At 44.6% G+C, this 21,959-nt stretch overlaps 1 protein-coding gene across 2 annotated transcripts in view; it reads left to right on the top strand.

Annotated features, from left to right (window-relative positions):
• LOC149440665 (intersectin-2-like) overlaps window positions 1-21,959 on the top strand; it is a 143,688-nt gene that overhangs the window by 94,761 nt on the left and 26,968 nt on the right. The window contains exons 2-3 of one of the 2 annotated variants that reach the window (XM_089658270.1): window positions 17,959-18,038; window positions 19,616-19,703. In XM_089658270.1, the coding sequence (XP_089514396.1) occupies window positions 19,657-19,703 (47 nt within the window). In that variant the 5' untranslated portion in view covers window positions 17,959-18,038; window positions 19,616-19,656. Of the gene's footprint in view, window positions 1-17,958; window positions 19,704-21,959 lie in introns of both variants that reach the window. The other variant, XM_089658269.1, reaches the window with a different exon arrangement.

Genomic DNA, 21,959 nt, shown 5'->3' with positions numbered 1-21,959 from the left:
CCAGAGAAGTGGGAAACTGTAAACTAATGTCCATAGTGGAACTCTATAATAACATGGTTTTTGGAATGAGATATTCAGCTCCACAAAGACATGGTTTGACCAGTTTGGTGAGGAGGAATCAGCCCACATGGGGGCCCCATGGGCAGAATCTATGTTCTCTCTACAGTACAGCCAGGATAAGTGACGGGATAAACAGTCTTTGGATCATGCCTGTAAAGCGAAGAGAATCAAGGGATGTATTATATTTAGTCGCTGTGTATCAGCGGTCCGGCTCTGACCATTCATCATCGTACACTTTATGTTCCTCAGTACGCCTATAAACAGATTTATTATGTAAATTAATGTTTCTGTGACCTCCAGGGATGCAGATGAAGCGGCTCCTATTTGCATTCACATGTGCAGCGATGTAGAAATGTCCTGCCATTTATGCTGATTTCTTTTTACTGTGTAACTGAAAACAAAGCTGGCAGATGAATTCAGAGAGCAAAATAATGGGAATGGGGAAAGAGAACCTGTCACCTGCACACAACCAGCTTCACCAGCGGAGCTCAGTAAATCCATTTATTGGTTGTCAATAATAAACCAGACTTCCCATCGTGGATGAAGTGAGGTTGTTGTATTTTCCTGATTTACTCTTTTTTTGTATGAAGGAATAACATCCGACCTGGAGAGAAAATAACTAACATTTGATTTTGCACTCATTCGCTTAGAACAAATGTTATGCAAGATCAAAGGATCAAAGTTTTTTTTTTTTTTCTATAAATGCCCCTCTTAGTGCCGCTGTCTTTCCAGTCACTGCCGACACTCCGATCCTGCCCCTCTGTGGTGCCATGCTGAGAGCCCCTATCTGTCAGATACAGGGGCGGACTGACCATTTAGAAACCCAGGCACTTTCCCGAGGGCCCGGGGTCAGTAGGGGAAACCATGAGATGCCCCTGGTACCTTTTTCATAGGCTTTTTTGAGTTTGGGCAAGGACACAGGGGCCCCATGATCCCCTATTGCCCAGGGGCCCCATGAGTTGTCAGTCCACCCCTGGTCAGATACTAAGCCTGAGCACCGGGATGTAAGAAATGGGGGAAGCCTGCCAAAGAGCACACTGGCACTGAAAACACGAGCAGAGAATGGGAGCGCAAGACGCACCTTTTACCAGAGGGTACCTAACCCACAGTGGGGAGGCTATTTTCTTTTCAAAATCACTTTACAAATTTTGGGGAAAAAATCCTGACATGTCACAACAGGATCATTACAAATCTGTCCTTGGCAGTGACTCTGCCTGAGATGATGTCATCAGTCTGCTGCGGGCAGGAGGAAGCATTTCCTCAGTCTCCTTTCCCCCAGTGATCAAACTGTACACTGTAACTTTGTAGAAGGAGGAGGAAGCATTTCCACAGTCTCCCCTCCCCCAGTGATCAGACTGTACATTGTAACTTTGTAGAAGGAGGAAGCATTTCCTCACTCTCCCCTCCCCCGGTGATCAGACTGTACATTGTAACTTTGTAGAAGGAGGAGGAAGTATTTCCTCAGTCTCCCCTCCCCCAGTGATCAGACTGTACATTGTAACTTTGTAGAAGGAGGAGGAGTCATTTCCTCAGTCTCCTCCCCCTTTGATCAGACTGTAAATTGTGACTTTGTAGAAGGCAGGAGGAAACATATGCTCAGTCTCCCCTCCCCCAGTGATCAGACTGTACATTGTAACTTTGTAGAAGGAGGAGGAGGCATTTCCTCAATCCCCCCTCCCCCAGTGATCAGACTGTACATTGTAACTTTGTAGAAGTAGGAGGAGGCATTTCCTCAGTCTCCCCTCTCCTGGTGATCAGAATGTACATTGTAACTTTGTAGAAGGAGGAGGAGGCATTTCCTCAATCCCCCCTCCCCCAGTGATCAGACTGTACATTGTAACTTTGTAGAAGGAGGAGGGGGCATTTCCGCAGTCTCCCTTCCCCCAGTGATCAGACTGTACATTGTAACTTTGTAGAAGGAGGAGGGGGCATTTCCTCAGTCTCCCCTCCCCCAGTGACTGCAACATTGTCTCTTTGTAACCAGTTGCAAGATAAGAGGCTGCAGCAGGGGCTGATCTGTGTCAGACATTTGTGAACACATCCAAAAATTGCACAGGCACCAAGATGTACATGATTGTGTCATCTCCGAGGCAACATCCAGCATTGACCATTCTTATCTATACATTTTCACAGTGAAAAGGCTACCTAAAGCTTGTGTAAAAAGTCAATTGGCTAGCACCGTCATTACTGAAGGAGAGGGCGAACGTCGGTCTGGTAAAGTTGATCGTTAAATCAAAAGTGTGTTGGCTCGCTGTGTATTGGATGTTTGTATAACCAGAAATCCAGTGCGGGTGTCATTGTGCACAGCGGGGAGGCAGCGGCAGCCATGCGGATCATACCTCCGGCTCTTCCTGAATAATAGATGATGGTTCCACCTCGGGACAAGTGAAAGGCGGTCAATGCGGAGGAGAACGGATCAGAGGAGGAGGAGGGCTGGTCGGCCATTGTGCTGGACCCCATCATCCCAGCATGATCCCCCCACCATGTGCTGGACCTCATCATCCCAGCATGTCCCCCCCCCCCACCATGTGCTGGGCCTCATCATCCCAGCATGATCTCCCCCCCCCCATGTGCTGGACCTCATCATCCCAGCATGATCCCCCCCCACCATGTGCTGGACCTCATCATCCCAGCATGATCCCCCCCCCCACCATGTGCTGGACCTCATCATCCCAGCATGATCCCCCCCCCCCCCACCATGTGCTGGACCTCATCATCCCAGCATGTTCTCCCCCCCCCCCCCCCCCATGTGCTGGACCTCATCATCCCAGCATGATCCCCCCCCCACCATGTGCTGGACCTCATCATCCCAGAATGATCCCCCCCCCACCATGTGCTGGACCTCATCATCCCAGCATGATCCCCCCCCCCACCATGTGCTGGACCTCATCATCCCAGAATGATCCCCCCCCACCATGTGCTGGACCTCAACATCCCAGCATGATTCCCCCCCCCCCCCCCACCATGTGCTGGACCTCATCATCCCAGCATGATCTCCCCCCCCCCCCCCATCATGTGCTGGACCTCATCATCCCAGCATGATCCCCCCCCCCCCCACCATGTGCTGGACCTCATCATCCCAGCCTGATCCCCCCCCCCCCACCATGTGCTGGACCTCATCATTCCAGCAAGTTCCCCCCCCCCCCCACCATGTGCTGGACCTCATCATCCCAGCATGATCCCTCCCCCCCCCCACCATGTGCTGGACCTCATCATCCCAGCATGATCCCCCCCCACCATGTGCTGGACCTAATCATCCCAGCATGATCCCCCCCCCCCCCCCGCCATGTGCTGGACCTCATCATCCCAGCATGATCCCCCCCCCCCCCATCATGTGCTGGACCTCATCATCCCAGCATGATCCCCCCCCCCCATCATGTGCTGGACCTCATCATCCCAGCATGATCACACCCCCCCCCCCCCCCACCATGTGCTGGACCTCATCATCCCAGCATGATTCCCCCCCACCATGTGCTGGACCTCATCATCCCAGCCTGATCCCCCCCACCATGTGCTGGACCTCATCATCCCAGCCTGATCCCCCCCACCATGTGCTGGACCTCATCATCCCAGCATGATCCCCCCCCCCCCCCCCCCATCATGTGCTGGACCTCATCATCCCAGCATGATCCCCCCCCCCCCCCCATCATGTGCTGGACCTCATCATCCCAGCCTGATCCCCCCCACCATGTGCTGGACCTCATCATCCCAGCCTGATCCCCCCCACCATGTGCTGGACCTCATCATCCCAGCATGATCCCCCCCCCCCATCATGTGCTGGACCTCATCATCCCAGCATGATCCCCCCCCCCCCCCCCATCATGTGCTGGACCTCATCATCCCAGCCTGATCCCCCCCACCATGTGCTGGACCTCATCATCCCAGCCTGATCCCCCCCACCATGTGCTGGACCTCATCATCCCAGCATGATCCCCCCCCCCCACTATGTGCTGGACCTCATCATCCCAGCATGATCCCCCCCACCATGTGCTGGACCTCATCATCCCAGAATGATCCCCCCCCACCATGTGCTGGACCTCATCATCCCAGAATGATCCCCCCCCCATGTGCTGGACCTCAACATCCCAGCATGATTCCCCCCCCCCCCCACCATGTGCTGGACCTCATCATCCCAGCATGATCTCCCCCCCCCCCCCCATCATGTGCTGGACCGCATCATCCCAGCATGATTCCCCCCCCCCCACCATGTGCTGGACCTCATCATCCCAGCCTGATCCCCCCCCCCACCATGTGCTGGACCTCATCATTCCAGCAAGTCCCCCCCCCCCCACCATGTGCTGGACCTCATCATCCCAGCATGATCCCTCCCCCCCCCCACCATGTGCTGGACCTCATCATCCCAGCATGATCCCCCCCCCACCATGTGCTGGACCTAATCATCCCAGCATGATCCCCCCCGCCATGTGGTGGACCTCATCATCCCAGCATGATCCCCCCCCCCCCATCATGTGCTGGACCTCATCATCCCAGCATGATCCCACCCCCCCACCCCACCATGTGCTGGACCTCATCATCCCAGCCTGATCCCCCCCACCATGTGCTGGACCTCATCATCCCAGCATGATTCCCCCCCACCATGTGCTGGACCTCATCATCCCAGCCTGATCCCCCCCACCATGTGCTGGACCTCATCATCCCAGCATGATCCCACCCCCCATGTGCTGGACCTCATCATCCCAGCATGATCCCCCCCGCTCCGACGCTGAATAATGACTGACTGGTGGTAGATGTTCTTTGTTGATCCTTTTAGGTCATTCAACACAAACAAACATTGTCACAGACGGCCTGAGAAACAATGGCGTACAATGGCATACAATGGCTTACAATGGCGCACAACAGCGTACAATGGCGTACAACGGCGTACAATGGCGTACAACGGCGTACAATGGCGTACAACGGCGTACAATGGCTTACAATGGCGTACAACGGCATACAACGGCGTACAATGGCATACAACGGCGTACAATGGCTTACAGTGGTGTACAACGGCGTACAATGGCGTACAATGGCTTACAATGGCGTACAATGGCTTACAATGGCGTACAACGGCGTACAATGGCATACAACGGCGTACAATGGCTTACAGTGGTTTACAATGGCGTACAATGGCTTACAATGGCGTACAATGGCTTACAATGGCGTACAACGGCACATCCAGAGAGGGCGAGGTTTCTCATCTGAAAAGAAGAAGCAAGTCATTGGTTTGCTTTCATCCTCATCTAGATAGCAACATATATACACCGATCAGCCATAACATTATGACCACCCACCTATTATTGTGTAGGTCCCCCTTTTGCCGGCCAAAACATCCCAAGGCACGGACCCCACTAGACCTCTGAAGGTACGCTGTGGAATCCGGCACCATCAGTAGCACATCCTTTAAGTCCTGTAGGTTGGGAGGCGGGGCCTTCATGGATGGGACTTGTTTTTCCAGCACATCCCACACATTCTTGATTGCATTGAGATCTGGAGAATTTGGAGGCCAAGTCAACATTTCAGCCCCTTTGGTATGTTACTCAAACCATTCTTGAACCATTTTTGCAGTGTGGCAGGGAGCATTAGGCTCCAGTTACACTAGGGTGTTTCAAACAGTGGTCGGAATCTGCCCACGATTTGAAAATGCGCTGTGATCCAGGGAATATCCGATTGCCTCTCGGGGGATCAGGAAGGAATTTGTTTCCCTGCAGGAGCAAATTGGATCGTGCTTTGCTGGGTTTTTGCCTTCCTCTGGATCAACTGTGGATGTAAGATTATAACTTTTTTTTTTTCTATGGTTGAACTGGATGGACTTTTGTCTATTTTCAGCCAGACTAACTATGTAAGTACAGTATATGTGAAAATAAGGATTTGATCCCCTATCATTCAACAGGATTTCTGGCTACCAGGTGTCTTTCATACAGGTAACAAGCTGAGATTAGAAGCAGTCTCTTAAAGGGAGTGCTGCTAATCTCATTGTGTTACCTGTATAAAAGACACCTGTCCACAGGAGCCATCAAACCATCAGATTCCAAACTCTCCACCATGGCAAAGACCAAAGAGCTGTCCAAGGATGTCAGGGACAAGATGGTAGACCTACACAAGGCTGGACTGGGCTACCAAACTATGGTCAAGCAGCTTGGTGAGAAGGTGACAACAGTTGGTGCAATCATTCACAAATGGAAGAAACACAAAACAAGTGTCAGTCTCCCTTGGTCTGGTGCACCGTGCAAGATCTCCCCTCGTGGAGTGTCAATGATCATGAGAACAGTGAGGAATCATCCCAGAACTACACGTGAGGATCTTGTCAATGATCTCCAGGCAGCTGGGACCACAGTCACCAAGAAAACAATTGGTAACACACTACGCCGACAAGGACTGAAATCCTGCAGTGCCCGCAAGGACCCTCTGCTCAAGAAAGCCCATGTCCAGGCCCGTCTGAAGTCTGCCACTGAACATCTGAATGATGCAGAGGAGGACTGGTGGGAAGTGTTGTGGTCAGAAGAGACCAAAATCCAGCTCTTTGGCATCAACTCAACTCACCGTGTTTGGAGGAGGAGGAATGCTGCCTATGACCCCAAGAACACCATTACAACTGTGAAACATGGTGGTGGAAACATTCTGCTTTGGGGGTGTTTTCCTGCTAAGGGGACAGGACAACTGCACCGCATCAAAGGGACGATGGATGGGGCAATGTACCATCAAATCTTGGGTGAGAACCTTCTTCCCTCAGCCAGGGCATTGAAAATGGGAGGTGGATGGGTGTTCCAGCATGACAATGACCCAAAACACACGGCCAAGGCAACAAAGGAGCGGCTCAAGAAGAAGCACATTAAGGTCCTGGAGTGGCCTAGCCAGTCTTCAGACCTTCATCCGATTGAAAATCTGTGGAGGGAGCTGAAAGTTCGAGTTGCCAAACGTCAGCCACCAAACCTTAATGACTTGGAGAGGATCTGCCAAGAGGAGTGGGCCAAAATCCCTCCTGAGATGTGTGCAAACCTGGGGGCCAACTCTGACCTCTGTGATTAACAACAAGGGATTTGCCACCAAGTACTAAATCATGTTTTGTGAAGGGGATCAAATACTTATTTCCCTCATGAACAAATCAGTGTAGAATTTGTTAGACATGCATTTCTTTTGAATTTTTTGTTGCTATTCTGTGTCTGTGTTACACCGAACATTTGATTTGTAGACCGATCATTTCTGTGTGAGGGGCGAACATTCAACATCAGCAGGGGAGCAAATACGCATTTCCTTCACTATATACAGTATGTGGTTTTTTTTGTTTTTTTTTGTAGATGAATATAAAATATTGTATATAAATATTAGGTAGACTTCCATTCTTTCATGTACCTTCATACGTGGATTTACTTCCTGCGAAAAGCCTGATGTTTACATAGCTCAGTAGCTGAAGCTTGTATGTAAATACATAAATGAATGAGGTTCACAGGTGTCTACAGGAAATTTTCCTGGGGGGGTCAAATATTCTTCTTTAAATAGTAAATTGAAGGAGCATCCAAACCAATTTTATTAATGGGCAGCAAGATGTACCCCATTGCGTTGCATTTGACTGACATAAAGCAGAGATAATGGAAATAAAATTCCAAATAACATTTTATTTTCTTGATTGTGGAATGCAAATGTCTTCACAGCCAGTGTGTCAGTTAGTGATATATACCGATAAACTGATAAAGTTCAAGCAAAGAGAAGATCATAATACGAGAGGAACGACTTGATTACCCTCCAGATATCAGATTCACAGATTAACATATCAATGTGAAATCACTTTTGCTCCTTTTTTAATGCTTGAGCGGTGATGAGCGCATTTGACACGCTTGTTTGAAGTTTCTGCCAACGCTGTCGCTCGTCATACCGAATAACCTCCCCCTGCGCCTCAGTAGGTCCCGAGGGGTGGCGTTGGTTTTTTTTTGTTTTTTGTTTTTTTTAGAGCCAAATACCGCTGATTGGGATTGGATTGGTATCCCCAAATCTTCATGTAGGTAGGTCAGCGCTCCACACCATAAGAGTTTTCAGTTCTCTGAATTTTTCACGAAAATTGCATTGACGTCTATTGCAAAGCAGACAAATCGGACCTACACTCCCCAGATCCACTTTACCTTCCTGCACTCCACCCCCCACCCCCCCCCCTCACACACGCACACGCGCACCTCCTCCACAATATAAAACACTGATATATTTCTTTTTGATTACCTTTTTTTGTCTGGCACGACCCCCTAGAACATGGGTGCCAAACTGGCAGCCCTCCAGCTCTTGCCAAACTACAAGTCCCATGAGGCATTGCAAGATTGACAGTTACAAGCATAGGCAGAGGCATGATGGGACTTGTAGTTTCACATGTGTGTAGAGTTATTCCCCCTGAGGTCATCACAGAGGACAAGGGGGCGCTCTTTATGTCTGGAGGAACACACATTTAATCTCCAAACACGGAAAGGTTTCTTCACAGTGAGAGCTGTGAGAATGTGGAATAGACTCCCCCAAGAGTTGGTTGTGGCCAGCTCAGTGGATTGCTGCAGGAAAGTCCTGGATTCTTTCTTGGATACACAGAATATAACTGGATATAACATTTATAGGTGACATTGATCCAGGGAATATCCGATTGCCTCTCGGGGGAACAGGAAAAAAAAAAAAATTTCCCTGCAGGAGCAAATTGGATCATGCTTTGCTGTTTTTTTTTTCTTGCCTTTTTTTGCCTTCCTCTGGATCAACTGTGGGTGTAGGATTATAACTTTTTTTTTTTTTTTTTTTTTAATAGTTGAACTGGATGGACTTTTGTCTTTTTTCAGCCAGACTAGCTATGTAATATCAGCTGGAGGACCGCCGGTTTGACACCCCTGCCCTAGAAACATAGAAACATAGAAAAGTGACAGCAGAAAAAGACTGAGTGGTCCATCGAGTCTGCTCGTTTTTTTTTTGTTTTGGTTTTTTTAATGTTTTTATTTTGTTAACTTTTTAGTATAGATCTATGCTTGTCCCACGCATGTTTGAAGCCATTTACTGTTGACTGGCTCACTACCTCTGCTGGAAGTTTATTCCCAGTATCAACTACTCTTCCCGTAAAATAGTACTTTCTGAGATTAGTTTTGAACTTTCCTCCAGTTAGTCGGAGGTCCTGTCCTCGTGTTCTTGATTTTGGTTTCATGTTGTAAATCCCGCCCTCCGGAACCTTATTCACCCCCTGCTGCCATACCCGCCTAGGCGAAAATGAGGTGTGCCTCTTGTCACATATCTCAGGAGGCTACAGGAGCAGGAACACACCGCTGCCATTGGACGGACCTGTTGGCACGTCATCGGGGGCAGGCTACAGAATCCGTAAGAGACAGCTGGGTCCTGATGACGTCAGAAAAGAAGATAATGACACGGGGTGGGGGGAGCATAGTAGCGGATTGCTATTTTTTAAAATATTTTTCATATATTTTGTAATAATAACACATTTCAACATGCAGTATATATATATATAAACTGGTATGTATACTGCATGTTGAAATGTGTTTTTATTACAAAATATCTGAAAAATATTTTTAAAAATACATTTCAAATATACTGTATGTCTTTAAAAATACAAATCTACATTTTTGGAATGCATTTACAAATATATGTAAAAATATATGTTAAAATTACTTTTTTATATGTTAAAAAAAAATCTGAAGAATATATTTAAAAATATATATTTTTGCATTCCACACAGTATATTTGGAAATGTATTTTTAAAAATATTTTTCATATATTTTGTAATAATAATGCATTTCAACATACAGTGTATATATATACCGTATTTTTCGCTCCATAAGATGCACCTAGGTTTTAGAGGCAGAAAACAAGAAAAAAAATATTCTGAACCAATGGACTGTGGACATAGTACAGGAGATGACCAGAGATTGCAGACAGTACAGGAGATGACCAGAGACTGCGGACACAGTACAGGGGATGACCAGAGACTGCAGACAGTACAGGAGATGACCAGAGATTGCAGACAGTACAGGAGATGACCAGAGACTGCGGACACAGTACAGGGGATGACCAGAGACTGCGGACACAGTACAGGAGATGACCAGAGACTGCGGACATAGTACAGGAGATGACCAGAGACTGCAGACATAGTACAGGAGATGACCAGAGACTGCGGACACAGTACAGGGGATGACCAGAGACTGCGGACATAGTACAGGAGATGACCAGAGACTGCGGACACAGTACAGGAGATGACCAGAGACTGCGGACATAGTACAGGAGATGACCAGAGACTGCGGACATAGTACAGGAGATGACCAGAGACTGCGAACATAGTACAGGAGATGACCAGAGACTGCGAACACAGTACAGGAGATGACCAGAGACTGCGGACATAGTACAGGAGATGACCAGAGACTGCGGACATAGTACAGGAGATGACCAGAGACTGCCGACATAGTACAGGAGATGACCAGAGACTGCGGACACAGTACAGGAGATGACCAGAGACTGCAGACACAGTACAGGAGATGTCCAGAGACTGCGGACATTCTACAGGAGATGACCAGAGACTGCGGACACAGTACAGGGGATGACCAGAGACTGTGGACACAGTACAGGGGATGACCAGAGACTGCAGACACAGTACAGGAGGGGACCAGAGACTGTGGACACAGTACAGGGGATGACCAGAGACTGCAGACACAGTACAGGAGATGACCAGAGACTGCGGACATAGTACAGGAGATGACCAGAGACTGCGGACACAGTACAGGAGATGACCAGAGACTGCTGACATAGTACAGGAGATGACCAGAGACTACGGACATAGTACAGGGGAAGACCAGAGACTGCAGACACAGTACAGGGATGACCGGAGACTGCAGACATAGTACTGGAGATGACCAGAGACTGCGGACAAAGTACAGGGGAAGACCAGAGACTGCCGACATAGTACAGGAGATGACCAGAGACTGCAGACATAGTACAGGAGATGACCAGAGACTGCCGACATAGTACAGGAGATGACCAGAGACTGCAGACACAGTACAGGAGATGACCAGAGACTGCAGACATAGTACAGGAGATGACCAGAGACTGCAGACATAGTACAGGAGATCACCAGAGACTGCAGACATAGTACTGGAGATGACCAGAGACTGCAGACACAGTACAGGGGAAGACCAGAGACTGCAGACACAGTACAGGGATGACCAGAGACTGCAGACACAGTACAGGAGATGACCAGAGACTGCGGACATAGTACAGGAGATGACCAGAGACTGCAGACAAAGTACAGGGGAAGACCAGAGACTGCGGACATAGTACATGAGATGACCAGAGACTGCAGACATAGTACAGGAGACGACCAGAGACTGCGGACAAAGTACAGGGGAAGACCAGAGACTGCAGACACAGTACAGGAGATGACCAGAGACTGCAGACATAGTACAGGAAATGACCAGAGACTGCAGACACAGTACAGGAGATGACCAGAGACTGCAGACACAGTACAGGGATGACCAGAGACTACAGACAGTACAGGAGATGACCAGAGACTGCAGACATAGTACAGGAAATGACCAGAGACTGCAGACAGTACAGGAGATGACCAGAGACTGCGGACACAGTACAGGAGATGACCAGAGACTGCAGACACAGTACAGGAGATGACCAGAGACTGCGGACACAGTACAGGAGATGACCAGAGACTGCGGACACAGTACAGGAGATGACCAGAGACTGCGGACATAGTACAGGAGATGACCAGAGACTGCGGACATAGTACAGGAGATGACCAGAGACTGCAGACACAGTACAGGGATGACCAGAGACTGCAGACAGTACAGGAGATGACCAGAGACTGCGGACAGTACAGGAGATGACTAAGAAACTGCTGACCTTTGGGGAGGGAGGGGGGTCGGGTATCCAAATTTGACAGGTACCCGCTCCCACTTCCGCAGAGTTGTCCTCCCTTTTGACAGCCGGGTGCCCAGTGCGCGAGAAGCGCTGCGCTTTGTGATTGGTCCGGCGTCTTCTGGGACCTATCATGAATCAATGAATTCGTAAATGCATCCGTTCCAGAGGTCAGAAAAAAGTCAAAAAAAGTTTTGTCTGTTCAAAACTCTTTATAAAGTGCACTTTAAAGGCATAAATACTGTACAGGGACATGATTAAAAAAAAATCGTAAATGCATTAAAAACCAATTAATCCGTTCGTATTGCGAACAAAATTCGTAAACCGAAACGCGGTTTCCCATAGGAATGCATTGAAAACCAATTAATCCGTTCCGGACGTCAGAAAAAAAGTAAAAAAGAAAGTCTTTTATCTGTTTAGAACTCTTTATAAAGTGCACTTTAAAGGCCTAAATACTGTACAGGGACGTGATTAAAAATGAATTCGTAAATGCATTGAAAACCAATTCATCCGTTCATATTGTGAACAAAATTCATAAACCGAGCCATTATTTTTAATGGATTTTCAATCGTAAACCAAAAATTATGCGTTTGTAAACCGAGCTACCGACCTGTACTTTGTTAGGTTTTCATGCGTCCTGTCCCCTTAGCAGGAAAACACCCCAAAGCAGAATGTTTCCACCACCATGTTTCACAGTTGGGATGGTGTTTTTGGGGTCATAGGCAACATTCCTCCTCCTCCAAACACGGCGAGTTGAGTTGATGCCAAAGAGCTGGATTTTGGTCTCATCTGACCACAACACTTCCCACCAGTCCTCCTCTGCATCATTCAGATGTTCAGTGGCATTTTGATTCTCTACATTTTTCTATACGAACTCTGCTCATCCCTACAGCGCAGTTGGAGATTTGCACAACGGCAACAGCTGGCCATAAACGAGTCGATAACCGAATGTTCTCTCGATCGTAAAACAAAAAAGGTGCATACTTGTACCATCAAAGAAACCCCCCAAAAAACTGCATTTTGGATTAGGCTCTTTCAATTGTAGCACCTTGTGTTGCAGCTGGCGAACGAATGATCCGAAAAACAAGCGATCTGACGATCGACAAGGATTTTTGTTCGCTTTTTGACTCATCTATGGCCGGCTTTACAATGACTTCCTGGTCTGATGGTGGATTCCATATTATTGCTGGGGCTTGTCAATGGGTGATGGGCCTGCATGAGCATTGGATATCGGGGTTATACTTTTCATTCGGGGTTTGGACCCACTTTGGGTGAAGATGTTAGACCTGTGCAGAAGGAAAAAATATGTTTCGTGTCATTTTGTTTGAATTATTTAAATACATTTAATTTGTTCGATTCATTTTCGGAATTCATGTAATTTCATTTATTCAAATTTGAGTTTTCCCAATTCGGCCTAATTTGGAAAATTCAACATTTCAATAGTTATACCCCTTCTATTTTATTCTATTCTATGTTTTTATTTTCTATCCTATGCTAATCTATTCTATTGGAATTCAAATTTATTCTATTCAAATTTCGGAAGACAGTTATATTCTTATTATTTTATTTGATTCTATTCTTCTGTTTTTGCTAGTCTATTCTTTTCTATTCTATTCTAATTTACTCTATTCTTTTCTATTCTATTCCTTTATTTTCTATTCTATTTTATTCAGTTCTTTTATTTTCTATTCTGTTCTGTTTTACTCTATTCTATTATTTTCTATTCTATTGCTTTATTTTCTGTTCTATGCTTTTATTTCCTATTCTATTCCGGTTTACTTTATTCTTTTCTGTTCTAGTCTATTCTGTTCTATTCTATTTTCTATTCTATTCTTTTATTTTATATTCTATGTTTTTCTGTGCTATTCTATTCTTTACTATTCTATTCCTTTATTTTCTATTCTATTTTATTCTTTTCTTTTATTTTATATTCTATTCTGTTCTGTTTTTCTCTATTCTATTATTTTCTATTCTATTACTTTATTTTTTGTTCTGTGCTTTGATTTCCTATTCTATTCTATTTTACTTTATTCTTTTCTGTTCTAGTCTATTGTGTTCTATTCTATTATTTTATATTCTTTTATTTTATATTCTGTTGCATTCTGTACTATTTTATTCTTTTCTATTCTATTCCTTTATTTTATATTCTATTTTATTCTGTTCTTTTATTTTCTATTGTGTTCTGTTTTACTCTATTGTATAATTTTCTATTCTATTGCTTTATTTTCTGTTCTAAGCTTTATATTTCCTATTCTATTCCGGTTTACTTTATTCTTTTCTGTTCTAGTCTATTCTGTTCTATTCTATTTTCTATTCTATTCTTTTATTTTATATTCTATGTTTTCTATTCTATTCTATTCTTTACTATTCTATTCTTTTATTTTCTATTCTATTCTGTTCTGTTTTACTCTATTCTATTATTTTATATTCTATTCCTTTACTTTCTAATCTATGCTTTTATTTCCTATTCTATTCTGTTTTACTTTATTATTTTCTGTTCTAGTCTATTCTGTTCCATTCTATTATTTTCTATTCTACTTTTTTATTTTATATTCTCTTTTATTCTGTTCTATTCTATTATTTTCTATTTTATTCCTTTATTTTCTGTTCTATGCTTTTATTTCCTATTCTATTCTGTTTTACTTTATGCTTTTCTGTTCTAGTCTATTCTGTTCTATTCTGTTATTTTCTTTTATTTTATAATCTATTGTATTCTATTCTATTCTTTTCTATTCTATTCCTTTATTTTCAATTCTGTTCTTGTTGTTACTATTGTCATCCGGAAATTCGGATACATCTGAATCTCCAAATAACGAAAAAAATCGTCCGATTTTGGATTCAGAACAAAACGAACCGCACGTGTCTAGAAGTTGTCTGTTTCAGAGAAAAGTTACCATTTACCAGGCAGAGAGCAGATAAATTCTGAGCTCATTAGCTCAGCAGATAATCGGCTCACGTCTTCAGCTAATTATCACCGTGCAGATTAAAGTGGGCCATGTCACTGAGAAAAACCTCTTTGGAGATAAATTTATCTCAGCAGCCACATTTCCTTATCAAGCATGAGAATATATCAGGGAAGACGTTCTGTTACTCTGCAAACCTACTAAAATCATTCCACTGTATATCCGAAAACATCGAAGATTTCTGCAGAAACATTTACGTTCGATAACGAAATAATGAACGTGTAGCAGGGAAAACGGTGGCCTGTCGTTATCAAGTGGTGCATTTAGTTTACTGATAAGAAACAGCGGGGGGGGGGGCTACAGATTACTACGCCGCGCTGCTCCCGAAAATGGAGAAATAGTCCCCAGTCTGCCACGCCCCCCCCCCCCATATATATATTCTTCAGATTTATTTTAACATATAAAAAAGTCATTTTAACATATACATTTTACATATATTTGTAAATGCATTCCAAAAATGTAGATTTGTATTTTTAAAGACTTACAGTATTTTTGAAATGTATTTTTAAAAATATTTTTTTATATAGTTTGTAATAAAAATGCATTTCATATATATATATATTGAAATATATTTTTAAATATATTGAATATGTCCAAAATTGTAGCATTTCAAATATATGTCAATATATTTGGGTACTTTGTCTTCTCAAATATATTAACATATATTTGAAATGCTACAATTTTGGCCATATTCAATATATTTCAATAAATATTTATATATATATATATATATATATATATATATATATACACTGCATGTTGAAATGCGTTTTTATTGCAAAATATATGAAAAATATTTTTTAAAAATACATTTCAAATATACTGCATGTCTTTAAAAATACAAATCTACATTTTTGGAATGCAAAAATATATTTTCTTGAAATATATTCTTCAGATTTTTTTTTAACATATAAAAAAGTCATTTTAACATCTATTTTTACATATAATTGCAAATGCGTTCCAAAAATGTAGATTTGTATTTTTAAAGACATACCGTATATTTGAAATGTATTTTTAAAAATATTTTTCATATATTTTGTAATAAAAACGCATTTCAGCACGCAGTATTATTATTATTATTATACAGGATTTATATAGTGCCAACAGTTTGTTCAGAGCTGTACAATATAACGAGAGATAATACAGCAACAATACAGTTCAATACAAGAGGGTTAGGAGGGCCCTGATCCTGGGAGATTACAATCTAAGAGGGAGGGGCTAGTGGTACAAAAGGTAGTAACTGTGGGGGATGGACTGGTAGGAGGAATAGAAGATTCGGTTAGTAGCTGAGGGCAGGATAGGCTTCCCTGAAGAGAGAGGTTTTTAGAGATCGCCTAAAAGTGAGCAGAGTAGGCGATCGTCTGATAAATTGGGGTAGAGAGTTCCAGAGGATGGGGGAAGCTCTGGAGAAGTCCTGGAGATGATCATGGGAGGAGGAGACAAGGGAGGTCAAGCGAGGAGCGGAGAGGAAGTTTTGGGTGATATTTGGAGACAACATTGGTGATGTAATTTGGGGCAGAATTATAAATATATATATATATATTTATATATATGTTTTTATATATATATATATTTTATATATATATTTTGAAATATATTGAATACGGCCAAAATTTTAGCATTTCAAATATATGTCAATATATTTGGGAAGAATATTTTAAAAATATATTTCAAATATATTTTTTTTCCATGTGGGTCGCTTCCTGCTGAGCAATTAAGGCAAGGAAAGTTTTAATCTTTTAACTACCCTATGCTCTTGCAGAATTAGGAACCCCTATCTGCTGCTGACCCCCATCCCCGATCTCGGATTTCCAGGACACTGGCCAAGACCACCGCCCTGATCTCAGATTTCAGGGACGCTGGCTGAGACTGAGGCATGACGAGACATTTTTAAAAAATGTGTGACTGTCCCGGGCAATCTGGGAAAATCAGCAACTATGCCCAGGGATGAATCGGAACACTGATTTTGATCCAGGTCTTTTTTTTTGGTGCCCAATGTGAGGCCCAACATGTGAGCCAGGTCTTTTTTTGCTGCCCAATGTGAGGCCCAACATGTGAGCCAGGTCTTTTTTTGCTGCCCAATGTGTGGCCTAACATATCAGCCAGGTTTTTTTTTTTAGTGCCCAATGTGAGGCCCAACATGTGAGCCAGGTCTTTTTTTGGTGCACAATGTGAGGCCTAACATGTCAGCCAGGTCTTTTTTTGGTTCCCAATGTGAGACCCAACATGTGAGCCAGGTATTTTTTTGGTGCCCAATGTGAGGTCCAACATGTGAGCCAGGTCTTTTTTTGCTGCCCAATGTGAGGCCCAACATGTGAGCCAGGTCTTTTTTTTGGTGCCCAATGTGTGGCCTAACATGTCAGCCAGGTCTTTTTTTGGTGCCCAATGTGAGGTCCAACATGTGAGCCAGGTCTTTTTTTGGTGCACAATGTGAGGCCCAACATGTGAGCCAGGTCTTTTTTTGGTGCCCAATGTAAGACCCAACATGTGAACCAGGACTTTTTTTGGTGCCCAATGTGAGACCCAACACATGAGCCAGGTCTTCTCATCCAACATCAGTACCTCATTTCTCAAATGGGCAACAAATGGAAAGCCTTCCAAGAAGAGTGGACGATGTTAAAGCCACACAACAGGGGACAACTCTATATTAATGACAATGGGGGCAGGGGGAAACTCCATGTTAATGAGTGTGATTTTGGCATGGAATGTCTAACCAGCTCCTATGGGTCTGATGGTCAGGTGTCCACAACCATTTGGCCATATAGTGTATCTTTTTGTATTTCTGTAAGTTTTTCAAAAAAGTCTGTGACACTCCAGACAAAACAGGGTTGGGGTCTTTCAGGCTCAGGCATTGGTCCTCCTGGCTGCTGTGAAGATGTACTGTATGTTAGCAATGTTGTTTGGCTTTGCGTTGCATACTTTGTAATGGTTTAAAGGTAGAGACAAACTTTTTAGAAGACATAATGATGTTTTGTAATTTATCTGTGATGCAGAAGTTGAGTCCAATTGATTTATATTATTACTGATAGTGTTTTCTTTCTGTTTTTGGAAGGGTGCCTCGACTGAGCGGATTACCTTAGCCATGTCCCCACTGTGGCCTCCACACAGAGTGCTCAGCCCCACTACTAGCATGTGAGTACTCTCAGCAAAGCAGCCTGCTCCCCATGCTATGGACACTCCGCATCATCACGGCTGTATTCCCGGGCCCCTCTGTCTCCTCCAACATCCGTGTGCAAACTTCCCATGCCCATCTGCTATGACATACATCCCTGCCGATGATCTGCATGAACATTCCAGAACCACCCTGAGCCCCTACAGCTACCCACTGAGCACAAATCATGGCTTAGAGGAGCCCTCGCTGAGCAGCATGCATCCGTTAAAGAGTGTAGGGTGCCATTTTGTCGGCGGGGATTGCCACCCTCTCCGGGCATGGCAAGTAGGCACCACAGCACCTGGTGCTATGGCTGAACCCAGGCTGTATCGGAGCTTGGAAAACCTACACTGGGCAGAGTCAAGCATGTTTGCACACTACAGAAACTTGGATAGTGAATTTATTCTGCATTGTAGAAGCACTCGGCACCTGTCGGAAGGGTCAGAGGAGAAAATGCCTGTCCAGGGTGTGACGGACAAGGTAGCCTTTCACCGGGACCTGCCGATGCCCCCACTTGCCAAAATCCATCATTGGCTTTTCCCTACTGTTGACGACAAGGTCTCCTACAGTGATGCCAAACGGGAACTGAAAGAAAAGCTAAGAACTCACAGTTCCAAGACCACGGAACCCACTAGGCCTATCCGCCCACAGACTCTGATAGCCGACTGCGTGGCGAGAACCCCGGCGGATAGGCCATGCCACCACTGTAAGCGTATGTTGGCCTGCAGTATGTCTTCTGCACTTTCAAATAGCACAAATGCAGTGGTCAGGCATTGCACAAGCTTTTTAGCTCACAGGACTACTCCAGAGCACATAAAGCAGGAGGCCTGGAGACGGCTACAGCTACGAAGGCAAAACAGCTCGCCAAACCTGACTCTGTACCAAGGAGAGGCTGATGGTGGTGGTTTGGTCAAGTCAAAGACTGCCGAGTCCTTCAATGAACAGACACTGTGTCCTGGAAGAGGTTGGGAAACAGACTCTGCCAAAAAGCCAGGCGCGAAAGGCAAATTGTACATCCCAACATTTGAAGAGTTTAAGAGAATGCGCAACAAGGAGAAAAACTCTACGACAAAGGAGGACGAGGGTTCGGAAACGACTGAATCTTTGGCCAAAAATCAGCCAGAGCAAGACTACAAAGATAGAAACCCTCACTGGAAAGTTAATACAGACATCTCCAGCCACAGGCCAGACCTAGAGATGACGGCTGTGGAGGACAGATCTACATCCCTGACCATTGAAAGCAGCGAGACATCGGACTCACGACCCAGGACGTCATTGAGTGATGGTGATGCTGACTGCTCAACTCCACACCTTGTAGAGCATAGCCCATTAGACAGCAGAGCTTGCCCTTCATATCGGCCTGCATCCACCGCTCCCATTTGTTCCAGTCCTCTTCCGAGTTTCCCATTACAGGCTCTAACCATGCATAGTGAGAAAGACCAGCTTGTAGTGTGTGAGCCCCATGATGATGCACGTAGATCGGGTGGATTCCTTGGTGTGGCCGAGCACAGTCATGCTTCTGAAGCCCACTCTTCTTGCTGTCCATCTTTGCTTTTAGAAGCAACTGACTTGTCCGGCTACAGTGCCAAGCTGCAGAAGATGAAGGATGGCCTCATAGGGTCCGCCCTGGACCTCATCAAGAAGAGGTAATACGCTCAATGGGTTCATAAGTGGAATGTATTGTCTTTTGTATATTTATACATACAATTACTATAATTTATATATATATATATGCACTCACCAGCCACTTTATTGGGTACACCTTGCTAGTACCGGGTTGGACCCCCTTTTGCCTTCAGAACTGCCTTCATTCTTTTTGGTATAGATCCAACAAATCTCTTCCTCATAGATTTTGGTCCATATTGACATGATAGCATTTGTCGACTGCACATCCATTATGTAAATCTCCCGTTCCACCTCATCCCAAAGGTGCTCTGTTGGATGGAGATCTGGTGACTGTGGAGGCCTTTGGAGTGCAGGGACCTCATTGTCATGTTTAACCACTTCCCGTCCGGCCGCTGTTTATAAACGGCAGGATGGTGGCAGTCCAAGGGCGGGTTGCCGTTCATAAACGACACCCACATTTTCAAAATGTGCATGCTCCCTGGGAGCGCCCAGCACCGCGATCCTCCAGACACAGTGGAACACCAATCGTCGTACGGGACCTCTGTGCGAGGTCCCGATCATGTGATCACTGATTGGCCAATCAGTGATCACATGCAGAGTAGTAAGCAAGATGTCACTTCTGACATTGCTTACTACGTGTGAAATCTGTGAATGATCACAGAGGTCACATGGTACAGGGCTATTCACAACAGCCTTGTACCATGTGACAAGCTGTGACCAATCACAGCTCACACAGTAGTTCTCAGTGGCTGTGAGAATGCAGCCAGAGAGAAGGAGAAATGATTGCTTTTACATCCTTTATGGGTGTAAAAAATCAGTGTTAAAAAAAAAAAAAATCTTTATCACCCCCCACAAGTAGTACAGTGTCACCATGGTGACACTACTGCTAGGGTGACAGTATGCAAAAAAAAAAACAAGAATGCAGCCAGAGAGGAGAAATGATCACTTTTACATCCCTTATGAGTGAAAAAGCAATCAGTGTAAAAAAAAAAAATCTTTATCACCCCCCACAAGTAGTAGAGTGTCACCATGGTGACACTGCACTGCTAGGGTGATGGTATGTTAAAAAAAAAACATAAATAATAATATAAAAAAAAATAAAAATGTAAAAGAAATTTTTTTAAATTATAATTTTTGGTTATAAACTAATCTGGGTTATTTTTTTTTACTAAAAAGATAACGGAATAAATTTTGGCCAAGATTTATGATGAAATATTATTTACTTGCAACATTTTATAAGAAAAACACTTTTTTTTCAAAATTTTTGAACTTTTTCATTTATATAGCAAAAAAAATTAAAATCCCAGCGGTGAATAAATACCACCAAAATAAAGTTTTATCTGTCTCAAAAAAAATGCAAAAAAATTTATATGGGTACAGTGTTGCATGATCACGCAATTGTCATTCAAAGTGTGACAGCGCTGAAAATTGGCCTGGACAGGGAGGGGGTGAAAGTGTCTGGACTTGAAGTGGTTAAGAAACCATTTTGAGATGATTTGATCTTTGTGACACGATGCATTATCCTGCTGGAAGCAGCCATCAGAAGATGGGTACACAGGCACCCGGTGTGGTCGTCTGCTGCTGTAGCCCATCTGCTTCAAAGTTGGACGTGCTGCGCGTTCAGAGATGGTATTCTCCATTCCTTGGTTGTAACGAGTGCTTATTTGAGTTCCTGTTGTCTTTCTATCATCTCTAACCAGTCTGCCCATTCTCCTCTGACCTCTGATATCAACAAGACATTTTCCTCCACACAACTGCCACTCACTGGATATTTTCTCTTTTTCGGACCATTCTCTGTACACCCTAGAGATGGCTGTTCTGGAAAATCCCAGTAGATCAGCAGTTTTTGAAGTACTCAAACCATCTGGCACCAACAACCGTGCCATGTTCAAAGTCACTTAAATCCCCTTTCTTCCCCATTCTGATGCTCGGTTTGAACTTCAGCAAGTCGTCTTCACCACGTCTAGATGCCTAAATGCATTGAGTTGCTGCCGTGTGATTGGCTGATTAGCAATTTGTGTTACTAAGTGATTGAACAGGTGTACCTAACAAAGTAACCAATGAGTGTGTATATATATATATATATATATATCAGAGGCGGACTGACCATTTGGAAACTCGGGCACTGCCTGAGGGCCCAGGGTCAGTAGGGGGCCCCATGAGATGCCCCTGGTACCTTTTTCATAGGCTTTTTTGAGTTTGGGCAAGGACACAGGGGCCCCATGATCCCCTATTGCCCGGGGGCCCCATGAGTTGTCAGTCCGCCCCTTATATAT

This window comes from Staurois parvus, unplaced genomic scaffold (assembly GCF_062004578.1).
Source record: "Staurois parvus isolate SC_StPar_1 unplaced genomic scaffold, SC_StPar_1.0 ptg001061l, whole genome shotgun sequence".
Taxonomy (NCBI): Eukaryota; Metazoa; Chordata; class Amphibia; order Anura; family Ranidae; genus Staurois; species Staurois parvus.
Note: the sequence above shows the minus strand (reverse complement) of the source record. Positions and strands in the feature narration are given on the sequence as shown.